Source organism: Bos javanicus, chromosome 23 (assembly GCF_032452875.1).
Source record: "Bos javanicus breed banteng chromosome 23, ARS-OSU_banteng_1.0, whole genome shotgun sequence".
Lineage (NCBI taxonomy): Eukaryota > Metazoa > Chordata > Mammalia > Artiodactyla > Bovidae > Bos > Bos javanicus.
In genome coordinates, this window is record NC_083890.1 from 31562071 (window position 1) to 31576585 (window position 14515).

The following is a 14515-nucleotide window of genomic DNA, read 5'->3' on the forward strand; positions in this document are numbered from 1 at the left end:
TCAACATAGCAAAGATGTCAACTCTCCTGAAAATGATGTACAAGTTTAACATAATTTAACATAATTCCTATCACAATCCAGGAAAGATTTTTTGTAGCTATAGACATGACTATTCTAAAATTTTTGTGGAAAATCAAATGAGTTAGAATAACTAGAATGATTCTGAAAAACAGGAATAAAGTGGAAGAAATCATTCTTATGATTTCAAGACTTATTGTATAGCTACAGTGTAATAAAGAGTGTACATTAATTGGAAGAGGGATAGATATATGTCAATGAAACAGTATAGAAAATACAGAAACACCACATACAACTACATCTAAATCAGTTTTTACAAAAATGCAAAAGCAATTCAGTAGAGGAAGAAAAGTCTTACTTTTTTCTCATGATTGTGGGAGAGTAATTGGATACCCATTTTATCCAAATTAAAAGATGCTTGCTCCTTGGAAGAAAAACTATGATAAACCTAGATGACATATTAAAAAGCAGAGATGTAACTTTGCCAACAAAGATCTGTCTTGTCAAAGCTATGGTTTTTCTAGCAGTCATGTACGGATGTGAGAGCTGGACCACAAAGAAGACTGAATGCCAAAGAACTGATACTTTCAAACTGTGGTGCTGGAGAAGACTCTTGAGAGTCCTGTGAACAGCAAGAAGATCAAACCAGTCAATCCTAAAGGAAATCAACCCTAAATATTCATTGGAAGGACAGATGCTGAAGCTGAAGCTGAAGCTCCAATACTTTGGCCACCTGATGTGAAGAGCCAACTCACTGGAAAAGACCCTGATGTTGGGAAAGACTGAGGACATGAGGTGAAGGAAGTGACAGAGGATGAGATGGTTGGTTGGCATCATCAACTCAATGGACATGAGTTTGAGCAAACTCCCAGAGACAGTGAAGGACAGGGAAGCCTGGTGAACTGCCATCCATGGGGTCACAAAGAGTCAGATACAAATGAGTGACTGAACAAGAATTGGATATCTATAGGCAAAAGAAGCAAACCTCAGTTATATCTCATATTTTATTTAAAAATTAACTGAAAATGCTTTATAGCTTTAAAATAAAACATAAAACTGTAAAACTTTTGGGAAAAAATGTGAGAATATTTGGGGGACTTGGTGCTTGATGGAGAGATAATAGGCATAACACCAAACACACAGTCCATAAAAGACAAACTTGACTAACTGGATTTCATCAAAATGAAAAACTTTCACTCTGCAATAGACTCTGCTGAGAAAATTAAAAAAGAGTTATAGACTGAGGGAAAATATTTGCAGATAACATATCTGACAAAGACATATCTAGAATACACAAAGACCTCTCAAAACTCCTTTTTAAAACAACAATCAATCCAATTAGAAAATGGGCAAAAAACGTGAAGGGACATTTTACCAAAGAGGATATACAAATGGGAAATAGCACATGAAAATATGTTCAATATCACTAGTCATGTAGGAAATATAAATAAAGACCATGATGAGATATCACTATACACCTATTATAAGAGATAAAATAACAAATGGTAACAACTGCTAAAGGTTGGCAAGAATGCAGAGAAACTGAATTTGTCATACATTGCTTATGGGAATGTAGAATGGTAAAGCCACTCTGAAAAACAGTTTGTCAGTTTCTTAAAGAAACACCATACAACTCAGCAATTCAACTCCTAGGCATTTATCCTGGAACAATGAAAACTTATATCCATACAAAACTGTGTACATTATTATTTATAGAAGCTTTATTTGTAATAGCTCAAAACCTGAAAACAACCAAAATGTTCCTTAATAGGTGAATAGGTTAAAAACTGCTATATCTATACAATGGAACACTATTCAACAGTTTAAAAAAAAAAAAAATGAACTATTGATACACAAAACCTCAATACATTATCTTTGCAACTTCATGTGAATTTATAATTATAAGTATTTATAATAATTTCATGTGAATTTATAATTATTATTTCATTGGAATAATGTATTTATTGTATAACATACACACTTTCTCTTCCTCATGGACTTGGCCATGTGGCTTAGTTTGACTAATGAAATGCGAGTGGAAATGTCCAGTCTAATGTATCAGAGAAGCCTTCAGCTCACAGTACTAAAGATAAAAGGCTTTTTACCTTCCAGATTGGCCCTCTCTAGCGTCGTCACAAAGGCATCTGCAAACAAGAGCTATGTTCAGGAACTTTCCAAAGGTTCTGCTCTCTAACACGGGAAAAAGAAGGGCCTATCTATAAAAAAAAAAAAAAAGAAAGAAAAAAATCATTTTTTTAAAGTCGAAACGACCCCAAACGAGATGTAATCGAAATTTTGACCCCCGTGTAATAATTTGAATAACAAATTAAGTTTATTGCAGGCACACCGTCCTTGTGAAAATCTTGCCCCCTTGCAAGCGAATAAAACATCTTTTATTCAAGGATTGTCTATGAGATTTTCGATAAACAACACAGGAGATGGTTAACACGATTCCTGTCTGATGGCACCAGAGCTGGCTACACGACTTTCGAGATTCTCCCCGAGAAGGGTCCATCCTGAGTTTTGCTTTGCGGGCGCTTCCTCTGCTCTTTCTGAAAGGCTAGCGGCTCCAGGTAAAGAACCCGCCTACCGATGCAGAAGACTCAAGAGATGTGGGCTCGATCCCTAGGTCGGAAGATTCTTCTGGAGAAGGAAATGGCAACCCACTCCAGTATTCTTGCCTGGGAAATCACAGTCCGTGGGGTTGCAAAGAGTTGGACACGACTGAGCTCGTATGCATGCATACATACATAGCTGCTTCGGGAAGGGGGAAAGGTGCTGGGGAGGGGTACGTTGATAAGCTTGGTCACTCTTTGGCAGATTGGAAAATTGCAGATCTGGAAGTGATGATCCGAGGTCATCTGATTATGGAAAAGCAGATCTTCTATGTGTAAGGGAGAGAGAGGGGAGGCGGAAACCATCAGAATGAAAAGAAATATATATATATATATATCACAAAAGGTGTTATAATCTTTGAAAGGAAAAACAGTGAGAATGCTTAAGAGGTGAGCAGAGTGGCGCAGCGGAAGCGTGCTGGGCCCATAACCCAGAGGTCGATGGATCGAAACCATCCTCTGCTAAGAAGGTTTGTTTTACACCTGTTTATTTTCGATAAGAGTCAGACACGACTGAGCGACTGAACTGACTGATTTCCGCTAAACTTTATTCCAGCCAGGATACAAGAACAGAAACTAAGTCAATTTCTACATCTTCCATGTTTAATCAATAAAAATTCACGAGTTTGATAATCCTCTAGTTTGGGTTGTTTCCCACCTTACTTTAAAATCCCACGATTCTCCCACTAGGCAATTCCAAAACTCTTCTATCTGAAATGGCACACTACTCCGAATTGTAAAGTTCCTTCCATCCCTGATGTCCAGCAGAAGAGCAATTGGAAATATTCTTTCTGTCGAGGTGGTCTTATACATGTATGCTACCTCATAGAGAAAGAAGTGATAAATTCCATATTTGCTTCTGTTACATCTTCCAGTAAAGAGGTTTTTCAACTTATTATTTACTTAAGATGTTTTGATTGGTTGCATTCTATTAGTAAATGCAAATATAAATTAAACCCCAAATTTGCTTATAACAGATTTGTGGTATCACTAAATATTAAAATTTCAGATTTCAATGTTCATACTTCTTTGGTACAGACTAGTATAGTAGGATGATCGAATAAAGACTTTAAGCGTAAACATACATTATATTGGCATAAGATTCTATAGAAATGCAAGTTCAAGGAGAAAGAGACCGATGAAGTGGGAAATGTCTGGACCCATTTTTGGACGGTGTGGGTTTTGAAGGGAACCCTCTCTCCGAGTTCCTTAATTTAACCTTGAAATGATCTTTCTTCAAAGAGTTGTCTTCAATCCATGCCAATTTTATTATTAGGAGTTGTTCTAGAAATCTTAAAACATTGTTTTTTAATTTCTCAGAATGTTAGTCCCCTAGTTCACCCTGGGTTAGTGTGAATATTCAACCTCAAATTAAATCTCCCACTCCTTTGCTCCCCTCCGAAAGCCTCGACCGCACTGGGCAAGGGGAGGATAGCAAATAAGAGATAGTCTGGGTGGCTGAGCTAGCGACTAAGCCAGGTGCCTGCGGAGGCGCTCAGGTTCGCGGCTGGCAGACAGGTAATCCCTTTGGCTCAGTCCGAAACCTCGAGACCCCTCCAGACTGCTGTAGCGCCTGTAGAAGCAGTACGAACAATCGGAGGGTAAGCCAGATTCAGTCTCCAGGGGGCGACCCTGGATGGTGGGGCTGCGTCGGGAGTTTGTCATCCAGGAGGCAATGACTGACCCCTACTGGCTGCAGGAACGAAAAGGCAAAGGAAAGAAGTGCGGGAATCCCCACCCAGCAAATCCCGCTTGAGTTGCTCCTGGCTGCTGGCGCCAAAAATGCAGTCTGGGCTGCACAGGTCCTCGCGTCCGAGTCTCCAGTCTTGCGCTCCCGCGAGCTCCCCGACCCCGACTAACCCTGAGGCACTCGGACTGCACTCATTATTCCGACTCCAGGGAACAGGAGGGCGCATGGATCAGGCCCGCCGCCCGTAGCCTGGCCCCTTCCCGCCGGCCGCTGCGGTAATCTGGAGACTCCGCGCCTGCCCAGCTCTAGCTCTGCGTGCCTGGGTGAACTCCGGCCGCGCGCTTCCTTTCCAATCCCTCTCCGCCTGCCGCGCGCTGCAACCTGGAGAGGAAAGAACAGAGGCCCGAGCGTCCAGCTTCTGCCTCAAAATAGCCGAGCAGGCCACCCCGACCGCCGACATCCCGTGTGTCCTCTGTTTTCACCGGCTGCTGACTTTCGGATACCGGACCTGGAGGATGTGGAGCGCCCCGAGACCCTTGCTCTTTCCTCGTGCCGGGATGCTAACCGTCATCCGAACACTGCGCACTTCGACCGCGGCTGGGTCGTCGGAAACCTCGGGAGCGGAAACTCTAAATCCAAGTCATCGACTTCGCTTCATTGATCCGCATGGGCAGTTACCTGGGCAAGCTGGGACTTTCGCCATCATCCCCAGCAGAAGGGCGCACAGACTTGTCGGAGAGGCCAGTGAACCGCCGGCTAACTCAGTCCCTTCATCAAGTCTACCGGATTCAGCAAGTCCATCGTACCCACCCCGCCCCTCGACACAGACCTGCGAGAAGGCCGCCGGACTGGGATGCTACCAACCCCACCGCGTGGATGGTCAATGAGGCTTGGAGGCGCTTTCCCATGAAGAGATGCCAGAATTCCATCATGGGGCCTCTTCCCTCAGACTGGTGGGAAGGTTACTTCAAGCGGAGTATCTGGTCTCTGCGGCACCCTAGGGCAATATGGAGCCCGGTGACCATCAAGATCGTTCCTCCTGCGCGGACAGTGCCCCCCTCCGCTTCCCCAGCAGAGGTAACCAACTCTGCAGGGCTCTCGCCCTCTGAGAGGCTCCCAGACCCCTGTGCAAAGGAAACGGTGCTGAGGGCCCTCAAAGAGTGCAAGAAGGGGAAAGTGAGGTTTGAAGAACCACTGTTTCATGAGAGCTTTGACTGTAAGAGAAGTATTCCAGAGACCAGACTATCTGCATTTAAACCTCTGGTTAAAGAGGGAGTCCTCACTTCTTTTGTGCCTAGGCCGGGGCCTCTGAATAGAAGCCTCAACCCTTGGAGCTCAGATCACAGCTTGAATAAGAGGCCCGGTTGTTCCTCCATGGACTCCTTGACCAGCACACACACAGGCGACTCCCTTAACTCCAAAAGAAATGCTATCTCAAGCTCTTTCAGCTCTTCTCGAGATTTCTCAGAACCTTGGAAGAAAAGTATTCCCAGTGCATCACTCCAGATACCAGAGTGGCCAGTAAAAAAGAAAGAAAAAGGTCATCAGTCTCACCTTCCAGTCCCGCTGGTATCAGACGAGTCTCCAGAAACATCTGGCAGCTCTGGACAGCAAAATCAGGTTCCACTGCTTCCATCTAGCCCTGAAAACCTGCTGTCTCTCACTCCACCTCCCCAGCTTGGTCATCCAGTCCCTGAAGACCTGGCCTTATGGAAGAAAGCTGGACTCCAATCGAGCAACAAAGCCAGAGAGAATACAACTGAGAGCACCACAGACTCTGTCCCTGAGTCTAGGTCTGCTATTCAGCCTTCCCTGTCTCTCACCCTGCCTTCTGCAGGCACAGCTCCAACCCAGAGCACTGATCCTCAGTTGGAAAGTTTAAATAAGTTACAGAAGTCTCCAGGTCCACCGGACTTCCCACAGCCCACTGGAGAGGTAATCAGTGCAGCCCACTCACCTCTGACAACAGCAAGCCTGCCAGCCCCATTTGGGTGCTCACAGTCAGACCCCCTTTCAGGCATCTCTTCGGACTCAAAACTCCCAGCTACTTTCATCCATCTGACCCCTGTTTCTCCCACATCACCAGTCACTGGCACCACATGGCTACCTTTGGCTTCTCAGGCTGCCGTGCACCTAGACTCATCTGCTGTTATCCCTACAGCCCCCGCTACGCAAAGTACTTCGTTTAGACTGATGAGCAGCCCAGCTCCCCATCCTCCTGCATCTGTGCCTCCTATTGCAGCTTCTGCTGACCACATGTCAAAACCCATTTTAGGGCTCCCACCCAATAGTGAGACTGGGACCTCCTTATACTCTAGAATTTCAGTCACAGCTGCTCCATCTTCAGCTCCGGGTACCTTAACTCCCACTTTCAGGCCTATCTTTGGCAGTGTAAGACCACTTAAAACTATGCCCATGATAGCTCCTTTCTCTTTCAAGCAGGCCTCTCCTCCACCTACCCCTGCTTCTCCCCATCTCTTCCATGGCCTGGTCAAGGCTACCTCTGTAGTCATGTCCACCACACTAGCCAACACATCCAAAGACTCTCTTAAGCCACCTTTTGATTTTGGTGTAGTGAATGTTACCAGTACCATGGGCAACACTTACTCCATCCCTTCCACTTGCCACACTTTCCTTCTTGGGGCTGCCTGTGCCTTCAAGGGCAGTTTCTCCCCAGCTGCAGGCTTCATTTTGCCGCCATGCCAACGTCCTACCATACCTACTGTACACACAGTCACTATCTTTAGCCAGGTTCTTCCCAGTGCTGTCCAAATAACCCCTACCAGGAGCACTGCCAATTTTAGGGCTAGCTCTCTGTCCACTTCAGCCCTAGGAAACACCAACCAGCCTGCATTTTCATCCAGGATCTCCAGTTCAACCTCAGCATTCACAATTCCCTTGGGGTCAGGCCCAAGGCCACCTTTTTCACTATCCCTGGGAGCAACTCCCCAGCCTGCATTTGGAATTGCATATGGGCAGAAGCAAGGAGCCCCCCAACCAGCCCTTGGCCCAAGCTTCAGTAGCTCTCTCATTTTTGGAAACTCAACAGTGGCATTCTCAACCCCATCACAAACTCTGACTCAACCATCCTTCAACAGTCCCACTCAGTCAGCCTTTGGAGGTTTGGCACCATCAGCCTCCACCTTTTGCATCCCTACCAACCTCCGGCCAGATGTTAACAACACTCCAGTAGCTTTTCCCTTTGGTCAGGCTAATACAAATGGTTTTGGAGTTGTTACCCCAACCCACCGGACTGGGGCTTGTGGCTCAGTGTTTGGTAGCACAGCCCCAAGACCTTTTGACTTTGGGGGATTAGTAACCCCTATGGACTGTGGTGAGACTGGGGTCAGTGTGACTGCTCCAGACATGAGTTCCAACTCCAGAGCATTCAGCACTGGAGCAGTGCCAAGTGGGACAACTAACACCATCACACCCTTGGGTAAAGGCTGGGGCCCAAAAAACCAGGGCCTGACCAGCCAGGGCACACCTTTTGCCTTGGGGAGGGCCAACATTTCTGCAAGAAAAACTATGTTTAGGGGCCCTTCCATGGATCCCTTTGCTCAGAGCACTCCTGTCCTTGGACCAGTTAAGGCAGGCAGCAGTTTTGGCTTTGGGATGCATTCTTCACCTCCCCAGGGCTCTGTTGGAAAAGGATCTTTCAGATCGCCAGCCTCATCATTTTCCATTGGCACAAAATCAAAAACCTCAAGAAATAGGGAGCAAGGGCATTCTCGAAGGCATCATTCCCATAAGAAATAACCTGTGTTCCTTGCCATTCGTACTGTGATGTGGACCTCTGTGTAGTGACTTGCCTCAGCATCTTCTAAGTCTCTACAGCAAAAATACCCGAGATCTAAGGTGAGAGCTTTGCACATTCATCCTGTGGTCCTAATCTACATTCTAGAAGACAATGAAAGACTAAAGTATCAGTGATAATAGCAGACTGGAACTGAGTGGAACTAAATCTTTGGAACTGAACAGAGCCTTGCCTTCCCCTCCCTGCCCATTTCTTTCTGTGTCAAGAATGAGCTCAATCAGGACACTGCCTCCTGCTTTTTTTTCTGGAAACAGACATGACAGAGAGGCAACAAATACAGCCCTCTTGCAACTCTGGAAGGTGGAATAGATTCTTTCTAAATCTCAGCCTTCTTTCATTTGGCCCAAAGAAGTGGTTCCTTTATCTGATTCCCTAGGGCAACCGAGTCCTCATTTCTCTCACCTTTGTTCCTCAATCAGTTTTCAGAGAAGCTTTTATTTTTTTTAATTTTTATATATTTTTGGAGAAGCTTTTAATGCAGTTTGACCTTGAATCCAACTTTTCCTTGAGGATCAGTGGTTAACCCATGAGAGTACCCACAGGAGGGTTGGGGAGAAAAAGATACAGTGGTGCAATCTTGCTTCTGCTCTTTACACCATAGGTCATAATTCCTCCAGTCTGAGCCAGAAATGCTCAGTTAGGGAACCAAAGCTTACATTTCATTTTTTCTTTTAATTTGTATAATACCTTATATAGTCACCCTTTACATTCACATCTCTCCTAGCTGAGGTAGGTAGGGCAGTAAAACTCTTGGACCTGAGGAATAAAAAAGTACATAACCAATGCGAGGTCTATGAGTAAGCCTTGACATATTCCTTAGCACTTATCATCCTAATGAAAAACAAAAAGGCAAGAATGACTCCCTGAATACATCTATCTCCTGCTTTATGGATACCTTGAAAGAGACATAATTGGAAAAACAATCTTAAATTGGTTGATACAATAAAACTAAATTATTGAAATGAGTTTATGGTATAGGAATTACTATCGAACTCATGTCTATTCTGAGGCAGAGAGATAGTAAGAAACTTGCCCAATCTCAACCAGTTAGTAAAGGTTAGATTTGAGACTTAAACCCTCTTGGCTCCAAAGTCTGTGCTCACTTATCCCTCCCTACAGCAAATCACCAAAGTTAGAACTCTAACCCAGGTATATATGACTCTAAATATTCATGCTATTTCACCTTTTAAAGACATTCCACAATTCAGGATTGCTATCTTATAGAGTGGGGTGGGATAAGAGAAAAAGTATGAGACCTTTTCTACTACTCTTTACATGATAATTTAGCATTTATATAGTGATGGCTATATGCCCTGTATTGTGCTTTGCACCAGATGTTCAGAGGAGATGGAAACTCCTGCTTTGGAGATAATAGTTTAGCGGGTTGATTGGTCAGTAGCCAGTGATTTCAGAACAAATGGCAAAGGCTGGGGGAATGTAAGCAGAAGACAGAAGTTCATCTTACCAAAGAAGTCTTTGAACTCGATTTCTGTTTTAAGGTGTGTATTCTGGGAATAAATTGGGGAAGGGTATTACAGACCAAAGACAAAACACCTGCACAGGATCATCCAGAAAACAGAGCAGATCTGTTGGGATAACTGTTCAAGGAGTCTGACAAGCCTTGGGAGAAGCAGGGGCAGATCATAGATACGCTATAAACCATGTCCAGCGGTGTGGATCGGGTTCCAAATACAATGGAAAATCCTGGAAAGATTTTAAGTTAGGAAAACACAAGTTTGGGTTTATATTGCTCTAGTTGCCCTGTGAGGAAGGAATCAAATGGAGACAGACTGGAGGCTGGAAATGTGTGGTAGACTGTGGAGACACCAACAAACAAGACAGATACACCTTCTATTGAGGTAATTGCCTGATTAACAACCACCATCAGAATAGTTTGAGCCAGGCCCCAAAGAAGTACAGTTCACCGAGGCCAAATGTTTTTTTCTCTTTTTCTTTCGTAACTCCAAGATGGGGGAAGAGTGAAATAGGAACAATGTGAAGATTTTAAAAATTAATGGTAGCTTTTGGTTGTTTCGGGTTTTTGTGTTCGTTTCTCTTCCGCCATTCCCAGCTTTCTGCCCCCAAGAATCTGAAGAAACCATTTTGTTTCATTTTTATTTAATTGGATGAAGAGGAACAGGACAAGCGTCAGGTGGCTGGTTGGCTCAGTTGGTTAGAGCGTGGTGCTAATAATGCTGAGGTTGTGGGTTCAATCCCTGTACGGGCCAACTGGCATGAAGTGATATTTTTGCTACATTTACACACAGATGAGAATTCTGGTCTCATATCCACTAGGGTGTCACAATTACTGCCTGAGAGATAAAGCTGGTTGAAATCCTTGATTTCCCCGAAGGTAGAAGTCCTGTAAAGAATCCGCCTGCAATGCAGAAGACCCAGGTTCCATCCCTGCCTGGAGAAGGGAATGGCAACCCACTCCAGTGTTTTTTCCTGGACAGTCCCAAGGATAGAGAAGCCTGGCGGGCTACAGTCCATGCATCCTGAAGAGTCAGACACGATTGAGCGACTAAGTGCAGCACATTGAACCCCATCTACAGGGCAAAAGGGTAGCAGTGAGTGACCAGCAAGGAAAGTAGAGAAGCTCTGGGCATGTTTTTCCACTAGATAACTGATTCTGCAAAGAAACTGAACTTCTTGTACTATATTCATCTATAAATAAACTGTGAAACCATCGACGCTTTCTACACTTCCACACTTAGGTTTTAACTAGTTCAGCAAAGGATGAAACAAGGTTTTTAAAATGACAGGTGAAAAAAAGTATTAATATCAACACAGCAGTAAAGAATAGTGAAAGTTGGACAGTAGCCTACCAGGCTCCTCTCTCTATCGAATTATCCAGGTAGAGTGGGAAGCCATTCCCTTCTCCAGGGTATCTTCCCCATCCAGAGATGGAACCATGGCTTCCCACATTGCATTGCAGTCAGATCTTTACCATCTGAACCACCAGCTAAAAACAGCTTCTTTAATCGTCTCTTTAGCAAAGAGTCAAAGGTCTGTCTAGTAAAAGCTATGGTTTTTCCAGTAGTCATGTTTGGGTGTGAGAGTTGGACTACAAAGAAAGCTGAGCACAGAAGAACTGATGCTTTTGAACTGTGGTGTTGGAGAAGACTCTTAAGAGTCCCCTGGACTGCAAGGAGGTCCAACCAGTCAATCCTAAAAGAAATCAACCCTGAATATTCATTGGAAGGACTGATGCTGAAGGTGAAACTCCAATACTTTGGCCACCTGATGTGAAGAACTGACTCATTGGAACTGCCCCTGATGCTGGGAAAGATTGAAGGCAGGAGAAGTGGACAAGAGGTTGAGATGGTCAGATGGCATCACCGACTCGATGGACATGAGTTTGAGCAAGCTCTGGGAGTTGATGAAGGACAGCCTGGCGTGTTGCAGTTGATGGGGTTGCAAAGAGTTGGACACGACTGAGCGACTGAACTGAACTGAACTGAGTTGTCTAAGAGTGAAACAGCTGTCAATGGCCAAACCTGGAACACTTAGAACTACAAATAATATGGTTTGGGATTATAATCCAAACTGCAGTGTAAAATACATATTCATAAATCCATACTGATATAAATAAAGGATTGAAAAATAAGTCAGTGAATACAGCAGAAAGGATACTTTTCCTTTAAGAAAGAATTCCAACGTAAATAAGTAAATAATCCCCTGACCCACCCAAGACCCATCCATGAATCTTATTTCGACTAGCTTCTAAGTAGTCCAGTGTTAGTGTTAGTTGCTCAGTCGTGTCTGACTGTGACCCCGTGTACTGTAGCCTGCCAGGCTCCTCTGTCCAAGAGATTCTCCAGGCAAGAATACTGGAGTGGGTTGCCGTTTCCTTCTCCAATAGTCCAGTATGAAGTAGGAAAACATAAGAACTTGAAAAGGGAGAAAAATGGCAAATACTACCTTAAAAATGATCAAAATTGCCATCACCAATGGTAAGCCATGCTCCTCTCATGTAACATCTGATGTAAAGTGATGGGACAAGTGCTTTGTTCTCTCCCCAAAACCTATAACCTCAAGCTGTTACATGAAAAATATCAAACAAACTTAGACTGGAAGATAGTCAAGTATTCTATAAAAATACTTCATCCACACCAAGATACAGTCACAGACCAGGGGAGGCTGAATACAACGTGGGGGAGTACGGGGTGGAGTAGAAAGGACATTATGTAAGAACAGGTGTGATATAGACAAAGTCAAGAGTTTAGTTATTAGTAAAATATCAACATTGGCTTCTTAGTTTTAACAAAGGTACCATGGTAATGTAAGAAGCTAATATTAAAAGAAACTGGGTAATGGGTATAAGGAAATTCTGTTGTCTTTGCACCTTTTTGAAAATCACTTCAAAATAAAAATTTAATTTTCAAAATTCTCATAGAAAGTATGTCTTTTTGCCACCACTTAAATCAGCATCAACACAAATGCCTGATTGAGAGTAGGTCTATGATAGGTAGTTGTTAAAAGCTGAAGGAATGTGGTTGATGTCTTCTTTTGGTGAGGGACATGCAGAGATGTTTACGTGGTGATATGTGCAAGATGGTATATTCTTGTCCTGCAGAATATTCTCCCAGAGCCCCATTCCCATACTGAAATGCAAACCAGATCAATAACATTCATCTTCAACCTATTAAAGACATCTGAAATGGAGCTATATGGTTTATGTTGAACTTGAAGCTCAGTGGGCTTCTCTCACAAAGTTTCAAACCACACCTGAAATGTTTTCTTTCCCGGCTTGACCCTAAAATATTTCCATTTGTGTCAATAAACATGTTAACCACTTCTCTTTGTTACATTTTGCCTGGCAAAACTGAGGTTATCTATCACACTGCTGCTGCTGCTAAGTCGCTTCAGTCGTGTCCGACTCTGTGCGATCCCATAGATGGAAGCCAACCAGGCTCCCCCATCCCTGGGATTCTCCAGGCAAGAGTACTGGAGTGGGTTGCCATTTCCTTCTCCAATGCATGAAAGTGAAAAGTGAAAGTGAAGTCGCTCAGCCATGTCCGACTCTTAAGGACCCCATGGATTGCAGCCTACCAGGCTCCTTAGTCCTTTATAAAATCCAAGTTTTTCAGACAGAACAATGGCCAGAGCAATGTTCTCTTGTGGAGCCTTCACAGAGCTCATACTTTTTTCAGGCAATATTACTCACTCCTTCTTTTTTGACTTGAATAATTCAGATTACATTAATGCTAGGTGGATTTTTCCCTTTTATTTTGACTATTTTAACAAAGCTTTGAAAAGGATGGAAAACAAAGCACTGTGAGTGAAAATACTCTACAAGAGAAATATTCAAAATTATTAGATTGGGGGGGGTGCAACCAAGGAAACTAGAATGCCATTTTATTAGACAAACACCTAAGCTGGGGGTGATGTTTCTGTGGTGTAGTGGTTAGCACATTCACTTTATACACATAAAGGTCCCCGGTTCAAAACCAGGCGGTAACAGCTCACTCTTCTGGTTTTTGTCACCTTACTGAAGTACAAAACTTTCCTTTGTAGTCTACTGCCCTCATGAACGGAGAAGGCAATGGCACCCCACTCCAGTACTTTTGCCTGGAAAATCCCATGGACGGAGGAGCCTGGTAGGCTGTAGTCCATGGGGTCTCTAGGAGTAGGACACGACTGAGCGACTTCACTTTCACTTTTCACTTTCATGCATTGGAGAAGGAAACACTCCAGTGTTCTTGCCTGGAGAATCCCAGGGACCGGGAAGCCTGGTAGGCTGCCGTCTATGGGGTCGCACAGAGTCTGACACGACTGAAATGACTTAGCAGCAGCAGCAGCCCCCATGAAGGTTCACAACTTCAAAACAAAGATTTTCCAATGCATGCTCACAACTACAGCCTTTTAAAGTACTTACTGTATTTTAACATTTCTTTACCTTCCTCTGACTCCAACTCCAGCAAATTCTCATGTGTGAATTTTATCTGGAGTATCTCCTTCCAGTCTGTGGCTAGTGTTTTTCTCTCTTAGTGGACTTGTGAGGAAAAAGGGGTTCAGTTTTTGTGAGGTACAGTGTAGCTTATTCCTGTCTAACATATACTTGCTCATCTCAAAGGTGTGGAAGTATTTTGCTACATTTTCTTCAAAAGGCTTTATTGTTTTCACTTTCACTCATGACCTATTGGCAATGACTTGAAAAGCAAGCAACCGGCTGTAAACAATTGAGGTATGCCTACCACAATTACAAATGAATTATTGAATGAATGCAATCAAACAAGAAGCTAAAACCAACAAATGAAAAGCAAAAGAGGATGTTTCCAGATGTCTTCCATCTCTGGCATTTCTTTTCCTACCCAGAAATATTTTCAAAAACATTCAATATAAAATTTGTGTGTGGAGAAGGTGGAAAAG

At 43.7% G+C, this 14515-nt stretch overlaps 1 protein-coding gene and 2 non-coding genes across 3 annotated transcripts; all 3 read left to right on the forward strand.

Moving 5' to 3' along the window:
- The first annotated feature begins 3026 nt into the window (after window positions 1-3026).
- TRNAM-CAU (transfer RNA methionine (anticodon CAU)) lies at window positions 3027-3098 on the forward strand. Its single transcript has one exon. It is a non-coding gene; the product is annotated as a tRNA-Met (tRNA).
- Window positions 3099-4798: 1700 nt separating this feature from the next.
- On the forward strand, window positions 4799-8171 carry POM121L2 (POM121 transmembrane nucleoporin like 2). The gene has a single exon (XM_061399267.1). The coding sequence runs from the start codon at window positions 4990-4992 to the stop codon at window positions 8080-8082; it is 3093 nt and encodes a 1030-aa protein (XP_061255251.1). The 5' UTR covers window positions 4799-4989; the 3' UTR covers window positions 8083-8171.
- A 2123-nt stretch (window positions 8172-10294) lies between these two features.
- TRNAI-AAU (transfer RNA isoleucine (anticodon AAU)) lies at window positions 10295-10368 on the forward strand. Its single transcript has one exon. It is a non-coding gene; the product is annotated as a tRNA-Ile (tRNA).
- The last annotated feature ends 4147 nt before the right edge of the window (window positions 10369-14515 follow it).

What these genes read in the sequence shown, in the direction of transcription:
- POM121L2 (XM_061399267.1), top strand. Translation starts at nt 4,990, where the DNA reads ATGGGCAGTTACCTGGGCAAGCTGGGACTTTCGCCATCATCCCCAGCA.